Genomic DNA, 17600 nt, shown 5'->3' with positions numbered 1-17600 from the left:
ACTTTTAACGGCACAAATGAGCACAAACATAGCACAAACGATTGAGACTATTTTGGGGAAATTTGAACAAGTATGGGGGGGCTGAGTGACGTCACTGGCCAGAAAATGTAAAGTTTAATTACTTAAAACCCTTAACAGCACAAACGATCATTTTTACGGCACAAACCGGCACAAACGAATAGCAGTGTTTTTAATCATTTTTGAATAACATGGGGGGCCAGCTTCACGCAGGTCAGTAGCTCTACTCAAACTACTTGTGCACGTAGGCTAAAATCTAGCAAGTAGGAAAGTTTAAGTGGATGATGTGAAAGTGAAAGTAAGACATTCGAAAGGCCAACAAAAGTTAAGGTTGCTTTTGATATGGCACAAAGACGCAAAACTGGTGCTCTAAACAGTGATTCTGTTGTCTTTGAAAGGTTCTCTTATTGATGCATTTAACCGCAAACCGCATTTAACACCTGCTTTTACAAGGCGGAAATATTTAGGCACAGAATAGACGTGCAGTTTTTGTACATACCACTGAATACATAACTAGTTGCTCTTTACGCTTCCCCTCTCATCTTTTTACGCTAAACTCCCACTTTCCCCTGGACCCTCCCATGAATGCATATGCATAACACAGAAATATGCAATTTGGCATTTTCAGCTCCCGTGACAGGCAGTCTGTGCTCTTACCCTGTCTGTACATACCTCGCTATGTTTTTTCACGCATGTTGCAAAACAAATATGCATTAAGTGGGCGCAAAAGCGTTAGTACATCTGGCCCTGAAAGTTTTAAGTAATAAAAATAAAATCAATTGATGTAATGATGTGACTGAATATGAGAAAAAAAATCATCAAACTATTTTATCTGGTAAACAACAAACAGTTTGTAAAGAGACTGGCATAGTTTCTCTAAAGTACTAGAGAGAATAAAAGACTCTGCCCAAGTAAAACACTCAAAACAGCTCTTTCCAGTGACAGTGTGAAAAAGAAATGCAACCTGACAGAGAGAAACATGAGAGTGAGCTCTGGCAAACAAATGGTTTTGAGCACACACTGAGTGAGCTCTGGCAACTAAACATTGTCCCAGTGGATCCATATGACGATGATGGTGATGAAGCTGACGGTGATGAAGATGGCGTAGAAGATGAACAGGAAACGGTCGACGACGTGGCCAATGTGGATCCACTCCTCTGTCTTGTGGTCCGGCTGAGAGCCCTTGGACACGTGCCGATGGATGGCCTGGACGTGTCGCCTCAGCTCCCTCAGCTCCAGCACCGTCTCACTGGCCGTGTCTTTAGCAGGGGACTGGTCCACTGCATCAGCACCAGCTTTAGTCTCCACAACACTGGCTGAGAAAATATGTCAATGGGATCATACAGTTACTATGGTTATGTATTTGCCATTTTGACACTTCTATCCAAAGCAAAATATAGGAAAAATAAACATTAACAACAGATATCATGGTGACAACAAATCACTATGATGTACAATGACTGGACCCTGGTGGAAGGTTACATAACAGTTCACACAGATACCTTGATTTTGGAAAATGAAGACTCCATCATCCTTTTTCTTCCGGTATAGACAGACGACGCGTGCCATCACCTCTAGGACGAGGACCCTAAGCCAGCGTGGCACTGGGGGTAAATCCCTGGAGTTGTGCAGCATGTTGGTGATGACAATAGTCTCCAGTAGACTAGCCACCATCAGAGCCAGACAGATGGAGAAAAACACATCTGGGGGGAAAGCCAGATAAGGCACAGGAGTTAAGACCACACAAGCAACACAATGTTGTTATTTTACCTTCAAATAACTCATCTTGCTGAATAAGAACGATGGGGCCTCTGCCTCTCATTGCCAACACACGCCTGGGATCCTGGATATTGTACTATGTACACATTACAACTTAAACATCCCTTACAGAAAATTCAGGTTTCTGGTGAACAGTTCATATTTTCACATGCAAATTAGGTTTCTGGCTAACAGTGGTTAACTTTTGGCAATGTTGCAGCAAATTTGCAACAATTTCATATGCAATTTAGGTTTGTCACCAGAAGTTTACTGGAAGTTTGCCATTATTGGTTAAGTGTGGTGGCAAATCACTGGCGAACACATTTGCCACTAGTGGCAAACTCATTGTTGCCAGAACATTGTTACCAGAACATTTGTTTTCCACAAATCACCCACAAGTTGCAAATCTCCCGCAAACATTTCATTTTTGTAAGGGATACTATGTAGGGTTGTGAGGATATGCGATACAATCCTGTGTCACAGTGTAAGGGATACTATGTAGGGTTGTGAGGATATGCGATACAATCCTGTGTCACAGTGTAAGGGATACTATGTAGGGTTGTGAGGATATGCGATACAATCCTGTGTCACAGTGTAAGGGATACTATGTAGGGTTGTGAGGATATGCGATACAATCCTGTGTCACAGTGTGAAAAGGCAGAACCGTGACACACCGTTTCTAGTGTTTCACGCAGTGCTTTCCAGCTTATGCGGCCGCATAAGCAACACACATTTCCCACTTTACTTACCGGTAGCCTACGTTGTCCAAAAATAAATAAATAAATCATAATTTCATACCTCTCGTTGTGTTCATTGTAGACTATGTGTTCAACTTTACCAAAGAGTATAGAAGTAAACCCCCTCTCCTTGCCCCGCTCTCTCTCGCTCCCTCTCCCTTGCTTGCTTGTTACTATTAAATCCGCTTAGCATCATTAGCATGCTGCACATATTTGTTTAAAACTCTTGCATTCAAGTTGATTGATCATCTCAATTCCAATGTTTCCTAAAAAGCCTGTCCCAAGGAGAACAAGTATTAGGCTACCTTGAAACTTGGGACACATGGGAAAACTGAACAGTCCAATCAGTAGACTATGATAAGCTAGCCAACTATGCTACTTTGTTTACAATATTTCCAGGCTTCAACCAGACAGCTGAATTAAAGAGGTAGAGTTGTAATAGAAATAGTAGGCCTGGGCTATAAGCTAATCTGCATAAAATGTGCTGTCATAAATATCAGACATTCAGTATTCTCTTTTTTTTATATCAGGATAAAACAATACAGATATACTATATTATATATTACATTGCAATCCTCTGGTGTTCTAAGGTAGACTATTGAAATGTTATTTAAAGCAATGGTTCAGAATAATTTTACCCTAGGGTCCTTTGCACCATGACCCCGAGCCAAACACCCTCCCAGAACGTGTTTTCCCTTGGTCAAACCCTCGTCGAGTAGCGCTGTCAGAAACGAATGACTTTCTGCAAGCGTAATGGAACCTACTTTTATCTCGTAAATTACCCCACTAATAATGCCCTGAATGGTAAGAAACTTCTACAGTAGTACAACTATGTTCTTTACTCATAAAACAAGGCAAGGCACCAGGGGCCGTATTCACAAAGCCTTTTATCTTACCACTAGGAGTACTCCTACATCGCACTAAAAGATTTTAGCTAGTAGTTTTCTCTTAAAAGTTATTCACAAAGCCTTTCAGACCTACTCTTAGTAAGGAAAAATGACACCTCCTAAACTAAGAGTGAGTCTTCGTTGCTATGGATGACGTCATTACTCATGCACGAGCTTGACTGAAGTGACCACCTTGATTGGCTGGAATGATTCCAAACACCTCCCTTACGATGATGACAGGTCTGAGAATGTGTGCGCTACACAAGTAGTGCGAAGGACGGAAGATGATGAATAACTGAAAAAAAAAAGGCCTAGCCTAAATTAATAGAGTAAGGCAAGACAAATAGCCTAGTATCTTTGCAAAATTATTAAATTAATCTGTCACCATATGCCTATGTACGGAGCCCTCCGGGTGACATGGGGAAAAAAAACATGGGTTAAAAAAAAAAAAAAAAAAGTAATGGGGAAAAAAAACTTGAAGAAGAAAAAAAAAAACGATGCACTTTTGCGGGATAGTTTTGCGAGATCTCGCAAAACTTTTTGCGAGATCCCGCAAAAGTTTTGCGAGATCTCGCAAAACTTTTTTTCTACTTTTGGAACTTGCTGGGCTTCCTACTTGACCCCAATAGGCCCACAAACCACTACCGCCAGATGGCAATCGTATCATGATACTATGATTGCTCTATCACTGTTACGTGTTGTGGGTTTTCTGGACACATTACATAGGCCTATGAAAACGGGAGGGAGAGGGAGACACCTGCGTGCAGACACGCACACACAGCAGGCTACAATAAATTGCCTAACAGACAGCAGCCTAATTTCGAGGTATCACTAATAGCCTACCTATTAAATAAATGTAAAGGACACAGAACTGTAAGCTCAAATTCAAAAACGTTTGAAGTCTACCCAAAGATATGCAAAGGGAATATATATAAATTGTGTTGCATATAGCCAGCTTAATTAATGTCAATTTAAAGATTATGATTAGCAGTTTCTATGCCTTTTTCCATTGATAGTTACAGGAAGCCACGTTGTTGTTTAAACTATTGTTGCTTCTAGCCCACGTTACCTCCAGTTTCACTTGCTGCAGGCTTAAACAACCGTTAACGTTTGTTTTCAAAACTGTGCAACTCACCGAGTGGTTAGTGGTGTTCATTGATGTTCCAAAACAAGTAGCGTAGCGAAATACAGTTTCTGTCGTCTTTTATTTGGCATTTTGTAAAATCCCATTGATTTCTGTCATTGCACGTTGATATTACTGCGCCACCGTCTATGCTTCAGGTTCAAATACGAATCATACATTGCGCCGATATATTAGCTTTTAATAGTCAACGAACTCCACTAACCACTCGGTGAGTTGCACAGTTTTGAAAACGAACGTTAAGGGTTGTTTTAGGACATGTTTGAGTAGCCTACTACAGTATGCCCATTGCCAGCCACCCTGAGAAGTGAAAAGGCGATTCAAAACGAGTCAGAGAAGTCGAGACAGGACCAATCGTCAAAATTTCGGTGTCCACCAGTCTAGTTCTTCCAAAACAAACCAGAAAAGGCCCTTAAAGTGCTAAAAACCGGAATTTTCCTTTAAGTACAGATTTTGAGTATTTGTACTTCACTAGAGTTAATTTTTTTAAAAATACTTTCACTTTCACTTCACTACATCTGAATGACAAAAATCGTACTTTTAACTTCACTACATTTCTGTTAAGGCTCTCGTTACTTTTAACTTTCAATAAACTAGGTCTAGCCTATATCGAAACTCTGTCCCCCCCTCCCCTCTCTTCTAAAATGTGATGGTTTGTTCGCAGGTGACAGCCTATCACTAATCAGGGTTGCGTCACATCTGTGCACTAGGCTATAAAACCAAGTTCAACGTCTAACCGTTCTCTATTCCTAAATCGACAGCAAGATGGAGGTAGACGGAGACGGAGATGAAGGCGGATGCCCTGTCGAGTACTCGCACACACAGTGATGGGGAGTGAATTTGTGGACCCATGTAGTCTTGTTTTGTTTACAGTATAGACAGGCAACCATTTTAAGTGATGGGAAGTGAATTTGTGCACCCATGTAGACTTGTTTAGTTTACTTAAAATGGTTGGCTGTCTATACTGTAAACACAAAGTGGAGAGGGAATTTGTGCACCCATGTAGTCTCTTTTGTTTCCTTGAAATGGTTGGTTAGATTTAAGCATGAAGTAGGCTGTGCTACACACACACCTACCTTACTTGCCCTCAGAAACAATGAGCCACTGTTGGACCTGTGATGTAAAGTTGCTTGAATGTTGCTTTCATGTCAAGCCAGTTTGATAGAAAATAAACATTTTCTTTCTGTCAGTTGGGTTTCTTCATTCTGTAACATTCTATAATCCCTTATTCTGCAGCTTATACAAGCTAGTCAGGGGCATGCATTTAAGTGTTAAACCTTACACATGTAATTTCAAATTGTACTTTAATACTTAAGTATTTTTAAAATCAAGTACTTCAGTACTTTCACTTAAGTACAATTTTGAATATGCAACTTTTACTTGTATCGGAGTAACATTTGACCAGTAATATCTGTACTTTGACTTAAGTACTGAAATTGAGTACTTCGCCCACCTCTGATAAGGATGTAGATCCAGGAATGCACTAATATTTTGTTCGTAGTACCAGTTTGCAAAAAATATTAGTTAACACTAAGTTGTAAACACTTCGGAAAAAAAAATATTAAAAACTGGGATATACCAAAAAACGTTGATGTAATCGCTTCCTGCCAGGACTTTTATGGGCTTTTCCCAAATCACAGAAGTATTTAGGAGAGTTTCAAATGCACGGGAGAGAGGGGGAGGGAGTAGCGCGCTAGCTGTCTGTTTTGTTTGAACATCAAATTAAGTGACGTTACCCCGCTATACAACCTTTAACGTTGACTACGTACAGGTGTTGGCAGTAGCTGAGGTAGCTGTGTTATTGGAGAATGGGGCAGTAATGAGGTAGCTGTGTTATTGGAGAATGGGGCAGTAATGAGGTAGCTGTGTTTTTGGAGAATGGGGCAGGGACCAAATGCTTTTAATCGTTTGAGTCCCAGGAGAGCAGGGACCAGGACAAGATGCCGGCAAGGATGGAGGGAAGTAAACGCCGGGCCGCACGAATAGGACCATAACAAGAGCGAAAGAGAGAGAGAGAGAAGCCAACGCAGAACAGAGGACGCCACGGAACTAGACAGCCTGGAAAGCTAAGTAGCCCCATCTTTCACTACGTAACAGAGTGTGACTGAATGTTTCAAGCCAAACGCCATAAGCACTCCCTCCTGGGCCAGATGCCTGTTTAACCTGTTTTTAACCTGTTTTAAGCTAGTCCCTTTGTTGTGATGTGTGCCCAGCCTAAAGCTAATGGCCATATGCGAAGTGTTCTGTTACCCCTTTGAACTGCCCCACCTGGATTTAAGCTAACGTTGTCCCCTTGGAGCGGAAGCCTGTCCCTCGCTATTAGCACTTGTCCCAGCCAGCTAATTGTTGTATGGATACTCTCTGAGTGTCTTTCTTGTGCTTAGCACTTGCCCTAGCCCGACTGACTGCCATACGAGAATGCCTTCTTGCCTGTTGAGCTGCCGCTAACTGGATTTAAGCTAAAGCGGTTCCCTTGGAAGCGATAGCCTGTCCCTAACCCCCACTTTAACCCACGGCGCTTTGCACCACACCGGGCGCCCTCACAAGCTAGCCCTGGCCTACCCATCGACCGCCCCCAGCTCTGCGCCCCAACCTGCCTTGGGATAGAAGTGCTGTTATGTGAATGAATGAAGGGCTATAACCCTATTACCTCAACCTGTTCTTGCACTGACATAGTTTTTTATATTACCTTGTCTACATTATACTTTACTCTCCTATTTGTCCATATTATTTATGCTGGTCTCTAGACTTTATTCTTGCACTGTTGCACTGTTGGACTAATGTTGGACTACTTTTACTTTTTGCACCTTCACCATGACACTCACTCTCTTGAGCACCTTGCCATGCACACATAACTAAAGGACTATGGTTGGACTACTTTTTGCACCTTCACCATGACACTCACTCCCTCGAGCACCTTACCAGTCCCGGCCCTGTCACTACAAGCGTCTTATGCTTGATCACCCTCAAGCACATTGGACTTTTTAAATTTAATTTATATAGTGTATTTAGTTTTGTTAGTTTCTTATCTTCTACTGTCTTTATTGTATAGTGGAGTTTAGTTATATGTTTACACTTATACTTATGTTTACCATTTCTGCTGTAAGTGCATGTTGTGTGTGATGTCTGTATGCTACTGAGACCCTTGAATTTCCCCTTGGGGATCAATAAAGTATCTATCTATCTATCTATCTATCTATCTATGTGTGCTGTTAGAATGTGCTGTTATGAGTGACCCCCTTTCCTACAGGCTGCGATCCAGGTCCCCTCTGGTGAAGCGGCCACTGGGACTCTATCCAGAGGTAGGCAAACCCTGAATGTTGAACGGCTGGCTGCCAGGTGGCCGACCCTGCCTAACTGTTTCCTTATCTTCTCTAACCAGAGTCCGGGGTGGTGTGGGCGCTAAGTCGGGGAGCGCGACCGGAGACTCACAGAACTGGGACTTCAACTCTGGCAAGGACTCCCATGCCCACTAGTTTCACTTTTTAAACAAAAATAAAATTGTATATTTTTTTACTCTCCTCAGGTTTTATTGGCGAGTGGTTGCTCCTTGGGGTAGAAAGTAATTGGGGCATACAGCTCCTTGGGGTAGAAAGTAATTGGGGCATACAGCTCCTTGGGGTAGAAAGTAATTGGGGCATACAGCTCCTTGGGGTAGAAAGTAATTGGGGCATACAGCTCCTTGGGGTAGAAAGTAATTGGGGCATACAGCTCCTTGGGGTAGAAAGTAATTGGGGCATACAGCGCCCCCTAGCGGGTACGTGTGTGTGTGTGTGAACTGGGTACCCTCTTAGTGCTACATGGGTTTTACTTTAATATGTGTGTGTATAATGTGATATGTTTGTCAAAAAGAAGTACTCAGGAGTGGAATGGCGTTTCCAGTGACGGGCAGCAGCTTGTTCATGAGGAGCAGGAAGACGGTGTAGCCCAGAATGAGGGTCATCTTGAAGGCGGATCGGTCCACGCTCTGTGGGGGCAGGATGAAGCTGAACAGGTCCAGTGTGATGAGGAAACAGCTGGGGATGATCAGGTTCACCACGTAGAGGGTGGCTCGCCGTCTCAGGGTAATCTGAGTTGTTAATATAAAATGAAAGTGCATTTCAGCATCAACAAACTTTAGTACTGTAAATATTTGGTATTGTACATATTTAGTATTCTGTATGAAGGAATTAGTAACATGAAGTGAAAGTGCATTTCAGCATCAACAAGCCCCTAACCCCCCACTGAATGCTGGATTAAAGACTGCCTACTGCTCCGGTTGTGTAGGTGTACTCCTAGTGTGTGGGGGCTCCAAGCTCATTGTTCCAAGTGTGTGTGTGTGTGTATGAATGTGTGCACACTACACCTGGATGGGTAAAATGCAGAGAACACATTTCCTCACAGAACCCCCTTCCCCCATGTACGGTGCAACAGTTTTCAGACCCTTTCAAGTTTTCCACATTTTGATATGTTTCAGTGGATTATTGGAATAATGTCACAGGGATTAAAGTGAAAAAAAATCGTTTGACTGAACTTTTTTCAGGCCATAAGTCATACGTTGTTCATATCTACCTATAGAGATAGCACCCCTTTTGCGGTCGCGACCTATTGGTTTTTAATGTACAAAAAGATGCAAACAGCAAAGTAAAGGGAGTATTCGCCTTATTCACACAGCGGCCATTGTTTAAACCAAAACGAGGCTACAGGGTACACTTACTATATAATTAATGCCACCTACAGGTGAATGCATAGAAGATAACAATCCTATGGTTTGTGTACCCTGTAGCCTCGTTTTAGCAGCCAATGGCCGCCATGTGAATAAGGCGAATTGAGAGTGTTCTTGATTGAGATTGAGTTTTCCTGATGAACAAAAATATATTTTAGTATCATCCCTGACCATTGCTGATTAGCCATTGCTGTTCTTTTCTACTGCAGCAATATTGTAGAAAGGCTTTAACACACTCTTATTTAATTACTTCAGGCCAAAAGTGTTTAAAGGGGAGATTTTTTTCTTGTTAATATGCAATTCAACACCAAGTAAAATCTATAAAATCAAGTTTGCAAGACTTCCCATTTCCTCATCAAAGTAACAAATCAGAACATTCTAGATATTGTTCATATTTCCATTTGTTGCCTCATCCGCATTTAATGATAACATGGTAATTTTGAGTTTTACAGACAACTCAGTTTTCCAATGAGCAGCAATACTGTGTGTGCTCATGCAGGAGGTCTGCGCATTTGTAACGACAATCTGGAGACGGCGCTTTTGTCTTCAGCAACAGATTGTATAAGGTTGACAAGAGGTTGCGATATGGTTAAGGACAGGTCGTGTTGCGCTATGAAAGAACATGCGTAGCCTACTTTCTAAACGTAAAAACGGTCAGCCATAGATAAACGTAGCCTACCTCTGTCGTGGTGGCTAGTTGCACCAGGTAGGGAAGATGTCCTGAAGTGCACGAACGTTAACCTTATGGCGGTCTTCTGATTGGTGGCGTGCTAAAACGTTTTCCTATTGCATCCATAAACAATTTTCTTGCAGCGAACCGCGCAAAAGCAAACTCCTGGCACTTTAATTTCTTTACACCATGGCTTGTTAGTTCTCCCCCGTTTCCAACAGCTGCCCATCTGCATTTATTTTTTTACTTTTGACACCTGCCTTCCTTTAGCAACAACGCATCCATGACAGCTAGTGGCCTTGCCAAATAGACGCACACAAATCATGACGCTAATATGCGAGGTTCTGGTAGGCCCACTGGTTATGGTTTTGTGCTATAAATTAATAATATTTTATAGCAAAGTTTTAAGTTGACTATTTTAATTGTATGGTTATTTTTTGTCAACATACACTCACAACCTATTGTGTATGTCATAACAGACGGGATAATAAATTGCATAGGCTACGGTTTATATTGCGTCGCTTTACACATAATGTTAAGTTGCATTGATTAAAAACTGTAACAATAATAGTAGCCTACATCGGGTGGCATAGCAGGCTATCTGTTCAAGTCATAGGTGACACCCAAAATGAATGACCTCCCCTGACAAGAGTTCGCGATAGTAAGTGTCTACATTGATGCACGGAAAGAACACCGCCTCCGAATTCGCACATAGAGCTCACAATATCATATCCAAAAAAGTTAAACGGATTGGCCAACCTCATCAGCTGTCTCGATTGTGTCACTATAATCCAACTTTTAGACCGTTATAGTCCTCCATACGTGTTCTTTTTTTTAAGCAAATGCCCGAGACAAGTGTGTAGCTACAACATACAAAGCGAAACTCATGGCTGACGTAGGCCGTATAGGATTGAGACACAGAAAGTTCTCAAGAACATTAGGTCTTTAAACATTTACCTAATATTTGTAGTTGCCTTAAAAAAGGAAAAGCAAAGGTGACAGTCCCCCCCCCCCCTCCTTTTTTTTTCTCATCGGATCTGCATCGATCTCAAATATGACATTTCTAAAATCAAATTGACGGAAATCCGTCCTATGACGGAGAACTTTAATCCTTGAATAATGTGTCTAGATTGATTGGGGAAAAATTAATTGAATTCATTTCAAGATGAGTCTGAAACACAACAAAATGTGGAAAACTAGAAAGGGTCTGAACACTTTTACAGTTGAACTGTTTGAAGCATGAACTTGATTTTGATGTGACAGTTTCTTTACTGATATTAAATGATAGCTTCAGCGAAAGTTCTACTAGGAAGACTCGTAGTCTAGCCTTTACTCCTCCCATGCTTACATGGAGCCAATCTTAGCTTTGCCTACTTTTCGGGAAAGCCCTGCAATCTGATCATTCACTCATTCAATCAGCGCTAGCCTATAGGAATTTAGTGGGCTCTTTAAATATGTACCACCTAACACTGCTTCTGCTTCTCAATACGCCGACTTTGACGTCCCCTCCACCTCCCCTCCAGCCACCTCTGCCAGCAGTCCAAATCCATCGGGCATGGCTTGCCTACCACATCATCTTCCTTCAGCCACCAGTTGGTCCCCGTCTTGTCGTGGGGGGGTAGGCTCCCCACCCCTGCCTTCATCCATCGGCAGAAGACGAGATCCGCGCATCGCTGGAGGGATCCGAGAGGGGGCCTACGCCAAAGACTGTTACCTATTCAGGACTCTTTATAATGCGTGTATCCAAGCCGTTCCTTTACTAATTAAATTGTTAACTGATTCTATTCTGTCTACTGAGTCTTTCTGGTAGAACTATAAGGATTAACTTCATGCAGACCATCATGGTAACTCTTGACTTGTGTAGTGGTGGTGTGCTGAGCACTCACATGGTAGGTGAGTTCATCCCAGGCGCTGGACTCGAAGATTAAATCTCCTTTGGAAGATGTGATGTTCAGCAGCTCCCACTCTCCCATGGTCTCCATCAGCTCCTTGGAGCGCTTCAGTACCTCCTCCACAGGCTTTCCAAATGACAACCGCACAGAGGCAGCTGCACACGGACAAGATGAGGACGTACCAGATTAGGACACAGAGCAGTAGCACTCCCACTTATGCACCAATACGCACTCCCATTAATGCACCAATATGCATTCCCACTAATGCACCGATACACACTCCCACTAATGCACCAATACGCACTCCCACTTACGCACCAATATGCACTCCCACTAATGCACCGATACACACTCCCACTAATGCACCAATACATCTCAAATATTCATATAGTTTGATAACAACTTGTAAAATCTCAAATATTCATAGTTTGATAAAAACTTAAATAACTTAAGTAAAATCTCAAATATTCATATACAGTACAGTGGGCAGTGCTTCAACTTGGCCAGCTTCCCTCGCGGTCCGCGCGGGATCACGCGACTTTAATTTGTATTTTTCCAGTGACGCTGCAACAACCCAAACAACCGGCAGATGTCTCAAGTGAGCAGGGTGTCTCGTAAAAAGAAATGGAGCTGGAAAACCCTACACAGACTTCACTACAGACTTTAGCAGACTGGTTTAGAAATAATTTAATAGCCAGAAATATGCCTGCCCTGCCCTAATAAAGAAATATTTGGTTAACGGCGAGTGAATCCCGTTTGCAGCCGTAGAAGAAACGCAGGACAAATTAAACATTCTGGTTTTCTCCGAGTGCAACGATGATAGACAGACATCATTTGGACAAAATATAGAGCACATTAACCTCTGTTGCTCAGCCAAATGCCTTCCTGTTACGTCCTGTTATCACGGAGTTACAGGCCATAAACGATTTTTGATGGTCACAAGTTTACTTCATTAGCGGTTTATTTTTTTGATTATAAAAGAGTGTTTTTCATTTAAAGGTTTGACTTTGTGCTTATTCAGTAGAGCATTTAGTGCTTTCCCCAATCCCAGACGTTCACATTGCATGTTTGTTTGTAATGGATGCAACCGTGAGTTACGCGTGTGACGGCAATGAGTTGTTAACAGACATGAAACAAGATATAGCCCAGCAGCAATCTAGGGACTGTTCGTTATTTATTGAAGGGGCCACCGGAGGAATTTTGAGGGCTTCAGTCAAACGTTGCATGACCCTCCCTTGCCTGCTAGAAATTGTTCAATGACCCTCCGACCAGAATTGTTAAAAAAGACATGACCCTCCCCTGCCAATTGTCGTTGTCTTCCGCCCGTGCTGCTTTGCGCCACAGCCACACACTGTGATAACGTTCTTAAATCAATCTTTCCCATGAGCTTGTATGCTACCAGTCCTTCCTTTTCAAATGTGTTGCGCCTGTTTGCACAATTTTACAAATAATCATATGTGATTAATAATATGACAAATAATCCCTGTGCACGGGGACCGAAACAATGCATGCCAACTTTTTCCGTGTTTCTCATTCCGCGTCTTGCCGTTTTAATGTTTTCCTGTAGAATATCCCATATTTTAATACTCTCATAACAGCCCTGCCATCGGGCCTGTCTCTGTGTTGCCCTGTTGCTACCCCTTGCCCTTCCAATGAAACAAATGTCTTCAAATCATCGTTTTCCTTGCTTGAAGGTGAACTTAGTGTGATGTTAACCTATTTAAGTTTAACGGCGTGATTGTCGTGAGAGCATGATTCATTGGCGCTTGCGGCCACATTTACACATAGCCGGGTATTTAGAAAAACTAATATTTCCCCCCCTCCGTTTTCAATAATAACATCGTGCACACAACATTGTTTTTAAAAAACTTGTCATTTACATCAAACTGCATAAATACGCTGTCGAGCGCCATAATAACTATGCCAAACCTATGGGTGGCAGTGTAGGGAAAGGAATAAAGCCATGCTGGCCAATCAAAATCCTCAGAATCAACACCAACGACTAACACGAGCAGTAAAAATGCTGACCTCCGTGCGATCCTTCGCCTCTGCTCCTCCATGTAGAGCAGTTGCTGCAAATGCAAACAGGCCAGAAGCGTTTGCACAAAAGTAAAAATTAGTAGCACCTTAACAGCATCCATGATAATCCTGATCAGTAGCCAAAGAAACTGTAAACATCAGGCGCTCACGTGACGTTAAGGATTTTCTGGCGCATAATGTGACGTTTAAGAAGCTAAAACGTTGACACGGCAGCACATAACCGGCGTTATCAGAAATCTCCACTTTGGCCGGAGGTTTTAGAAATAATCGTTTTCTGTGATAAAAACAGGGTTTTGGTGTAAACGAGAGGCCAAACCGCAGGGGAATATCTGCGTTTTCCCTTCGTGTAAACGGGGTCTGCATGTTGCAAATGTTGCTTAAAAGTGTAACTGTTTATTGAATATGTATTTGCTGTGAACATTGGTGTTTTTATGGATTCATGTGATTGTGGATATGCACACAAATATGGACATTTAAATACTGTAAACAATGTAATGGACTCTAATATCAGGATGACTAAATGTGATACTAAAATTGTGAAATATTTGACTAGTAATAGAAAAAGATATCTGGATTGCCTCTAGTAGGGGAGATGACTAGTTGAGCTGTGTGATAGATTTACTAATTGACTAATTGATGACCTGAGTCAATGGACTATGTGACTAATTGATGTGATGACTTGAGTCATGTGATGTATCAGTGGCCTATCACCTGTTGGGATGGGACCTTATTTTATCTCACTTGCTTAGTTTTGAATTGAGCCTGATGAAGCAACTGGCGAAACGCGTTGCTCAATAAAAATCACTAAGAAATATAACAGTGTGCGGTGGCCACCTCTTTTTATATATGTACTTTAAAACCGGCAATCCACCAGCACCTTTTTAAGTTGGCTGTGCAAAGGGATCTCTTCTATTTTTCAAAGAATTTCCCCTGTTTGTATGTTCACTCCAAGTTGGCCTACCATAATTTACCAACTCTGCGCTGTAGCCCCTAACTGGCTATTTATATTTTTCTGTGAAATAAGCAAATGTATTTGTTCAACTTTATGAAGCAGAATTACGCACTATAGGCTACTTGGAACATAACACATTTGACAAAGGACAGATGTATGTTATAGTGACAAAATATTAATTTTCAGTGTTTTACGATGTCTTTGTCATGGGGAAGTGTTTTCCCCCATGCATTTATTCTAGGCTACTGTCAGTGACTGCCGTGAGAGAAGTGGGTTCTGTGTTTCGTTCATGTCAGTGACTGAGGCGAGAGAAGCGGGGTCTGTGTTGCGTTGCGTTAATTTATTTTCAATTGGGCATGCCGTGCCGTGTCGTCCACAGCTCAGATCTGACAAAGACGAAATTACTCCTTTTGAAACAATGAGTGCGCGTTTGTATGGTTATATTGCTTGACAGGGGGGATCCCAAGCAGCTTTCAGCCATAAGGCTACTTTGAGAACATTTCCTAATTCACTCGACACTAATATTCAAAATATTGAAAACTATTTCGGCATAGCCTATTAACTGACCACCAGATTCACGTTGACTGGGGGGCAGGGGGGCCCATCAGACATTTGTGCCCAGTTAATACGGCCCTGCCCCCAACAAATCACACCTTCCCACCAGCTGTGACAGCTTAAAAGAAGTCAAGAGGACTCCTAACTCACAGACCTATTCACAAACCGGTTTTGTGGCATTTTGCCTGTTTTGAAATCTTATGTGGCTAGGAGCTTCCAATCGTGAGGAAGCAATTTTGCATTGTAGGCATAACTAACATGTAGTGATGTAGTACTCGAGTCCGGTCTCGGACTCGAGACCGGTCTCGAGACCAATTTCTGCTTTCTCGGTCTCGTCTCGGACTCGTTCCTTCAAAGACTCGGTCTTGACTCGGTCTCGGACCACAGTGGGTGGAGAAGGACTCGTAATTTCAGACCGAGTCCTCGAGACCAACGCATTTTTTATGTTCATATAAAAAAAACACACAACACATAACATCAATAATAATAAAATGCAATGTTGACCGGCATTATTTAAAAATGACATCCCATGGTGCAATGCAAATATACTGCCGTCAGAGCCGTTTATTTATCTCTATGGCTCTGCTGCCGGTGAGTGTCTATAGGTCAGCATAGTCCATATTAAGACGTTAAGACTGCTCCTCTAAACAATTCCCAATCTAGCTTAGTCTGTAGGCCTAATGGTTGATTATTAACTGGGGTGATATTAAATTATGAATATGAAAACTGACATTTTTTTATGGTCTTGGTCTCGACTCGGTCTCGACTCCTAAAGGACTCGGTCTCGACTCGGACTTGCTTCCTCAAAGACTCGGTCTTGACTCGGACTCGACTGTATTTGGAAACCTACAGACTCGGTCTCGACCCTTCAAAGACTCGGTCTTGACTCGGACTCGGCATAGGCGGTCTCGTCCCCATCACTACTAACATGCAATAACGCCACCAACAACAACCAAAACTAGGCTACTCATTGTCAACATGTAAATAAAATGTAACATTATTGTGAATCAAATTAAAATGTTCTCTTTTGCAAACGTAGGCACAGGCATAGTAACAGATTAATTTAATAATGTTACAACGATACTACATCAATCCAGTATGTTTCATTAGGCTACTAGGCTATATAGGGACTATTTGTCCTTGTTTATTTTTTACGTAGCCTACAATGGCCAGTTCAGACAAAGCCGAAATTAACTCGTTTTGAAACATTTGTATGGTTATATTGCTTGACTTAAATCCCAGAGAGTAGGCTACCGCACCCCACAGTGATGGGCCTAGTGGTCTTACGCGTTGTGTGGCAGTGTGGGGTATAAACAAGCTGAGAATTTAGCGGTGTCACGTCTGCCTGTCACAGACGTGGGGAGCTGAAGCTTGGGATACAGTTACTACAGTAACAGTATTTTATTTTACTTCATATGGAATATATATTTTTTCACTTTTATAAAGGCTTTGTTTGAATGCTGTTGGAACAAATAGTAGTTGATTATAAAGGCAACTTTCTGTTGCAATGTTCTGTGTGTTCTGGACTGCAGGTAACTTGTTAAGCCAGTGGTTCTCAAACTTTTTCTTTCATTCCCCACTTTGATCAAGGAGGCATTGACTGATGATAGTGGAGATAACGTGTTATCCTGAGGCCTTTGCAAGTCAGCATCTCCGACGGTACTCTATTAAAAATATAAGCTTTCGATGTCCCAAACGGAGAGCCATACTTTATTGTTTTAACAATCTCTATGCTACTCACCAAAATGTAGGCATGGGAACATGATGAAGTATCCAACTGTCGTGTGTTAAATTATTGTGATTACAAGCCAGTGGTTTTCAAACATTATGCGTGACTCAGACATCTATGCAACAGACTCATATCGTCCTCGCATAGCAAAATGAGGACATACAGACTGCTCAAATAACAGGTGTACCTCCAGTTATGCACGGTTTTAGTCAAGTCATTTAAATGTGCTGGTGAAACAGTTGTGTACTCTGGGCACAGTTCTGGGTACAGTTCTTCCAGAGCTTCGTGCCAAGTAATAAGCGTTGAGTCGAGATGTTTGTGTGAATGAAACGAAGCGTATAGGCCATAGTGTGACATGCGTAAACCAATGGTGTAGAGATGACGCCACAGGGTTTAAGGCCTTTTCACAGTACATCATGTGAGCCAGAGCCGATATGGCCAGAGCTGCTGCTCTGTAAAGGTATTCTGTCCCACCCAAATTTGCTGAACTACTTGCGAAGTAGCCTATTCATCACA

General features: G+C 42.1%; 1 protein-coding gene across 1 annotated transcript in view; it reads right to left on the bottom strand.

Annotated features, from left to right (window-relative positions):
• Positions 1-218: 218 nt before the first annotated feature.
• LOC143117467 (5-hydroxytryptamine receptor 3E-like) overlaps positions 219-17600 on the bottom strand; it is a 63309-nt gene continuing 45927 nt past the window's right edge. Inside the window, exons 7-10 of the mRNA XM_076279213.1 lie at positions 11803-11963; positions 8400-8610; positions 1521-1721; positions 219-1334 (exon numbers count right to left, since the gene is read on the bottom strand). Of these exons, the coding sequence (XP_076135328.1) occupies positions 1057-1334; positions 1521-1721; positions 8400-8610; positions 11803-11963 (851 nt within the window). The 3' untranslated portion in view covers positions 219-1056. The remainder of the gene's footprint in view (positions 1335-1520; positions 1722-8399; positions 8611-11802; positions 11964-17600) is intronic.

Source organism: Alosa pseudoharengus, unplaced genomic scaffold, assembly GCF_046254945.1.
Source record: "Alosa pseudoharengus isolate Yale_2024_CS ecotype anadromous, Long Island Sound unplaced genomic scaffold, YU_APseudo_1.1 YU_APseudo_1.1_scf_11, whole genome shotgun sequence".
In the NCBI taxonomy this organism is placed as follows: domain Eukaryota; kingdom Metazoa; phylum Chordata; class Actinopteri; order Clupeiformes; family Clupeidae; genus Alosa; species Alosa pseudoharengus.
The sequence above is the reverse complement of the archived record's forward strand: the minus strand, read 5'-3'. Positions and strand labels throughout refer to the sequence as shown.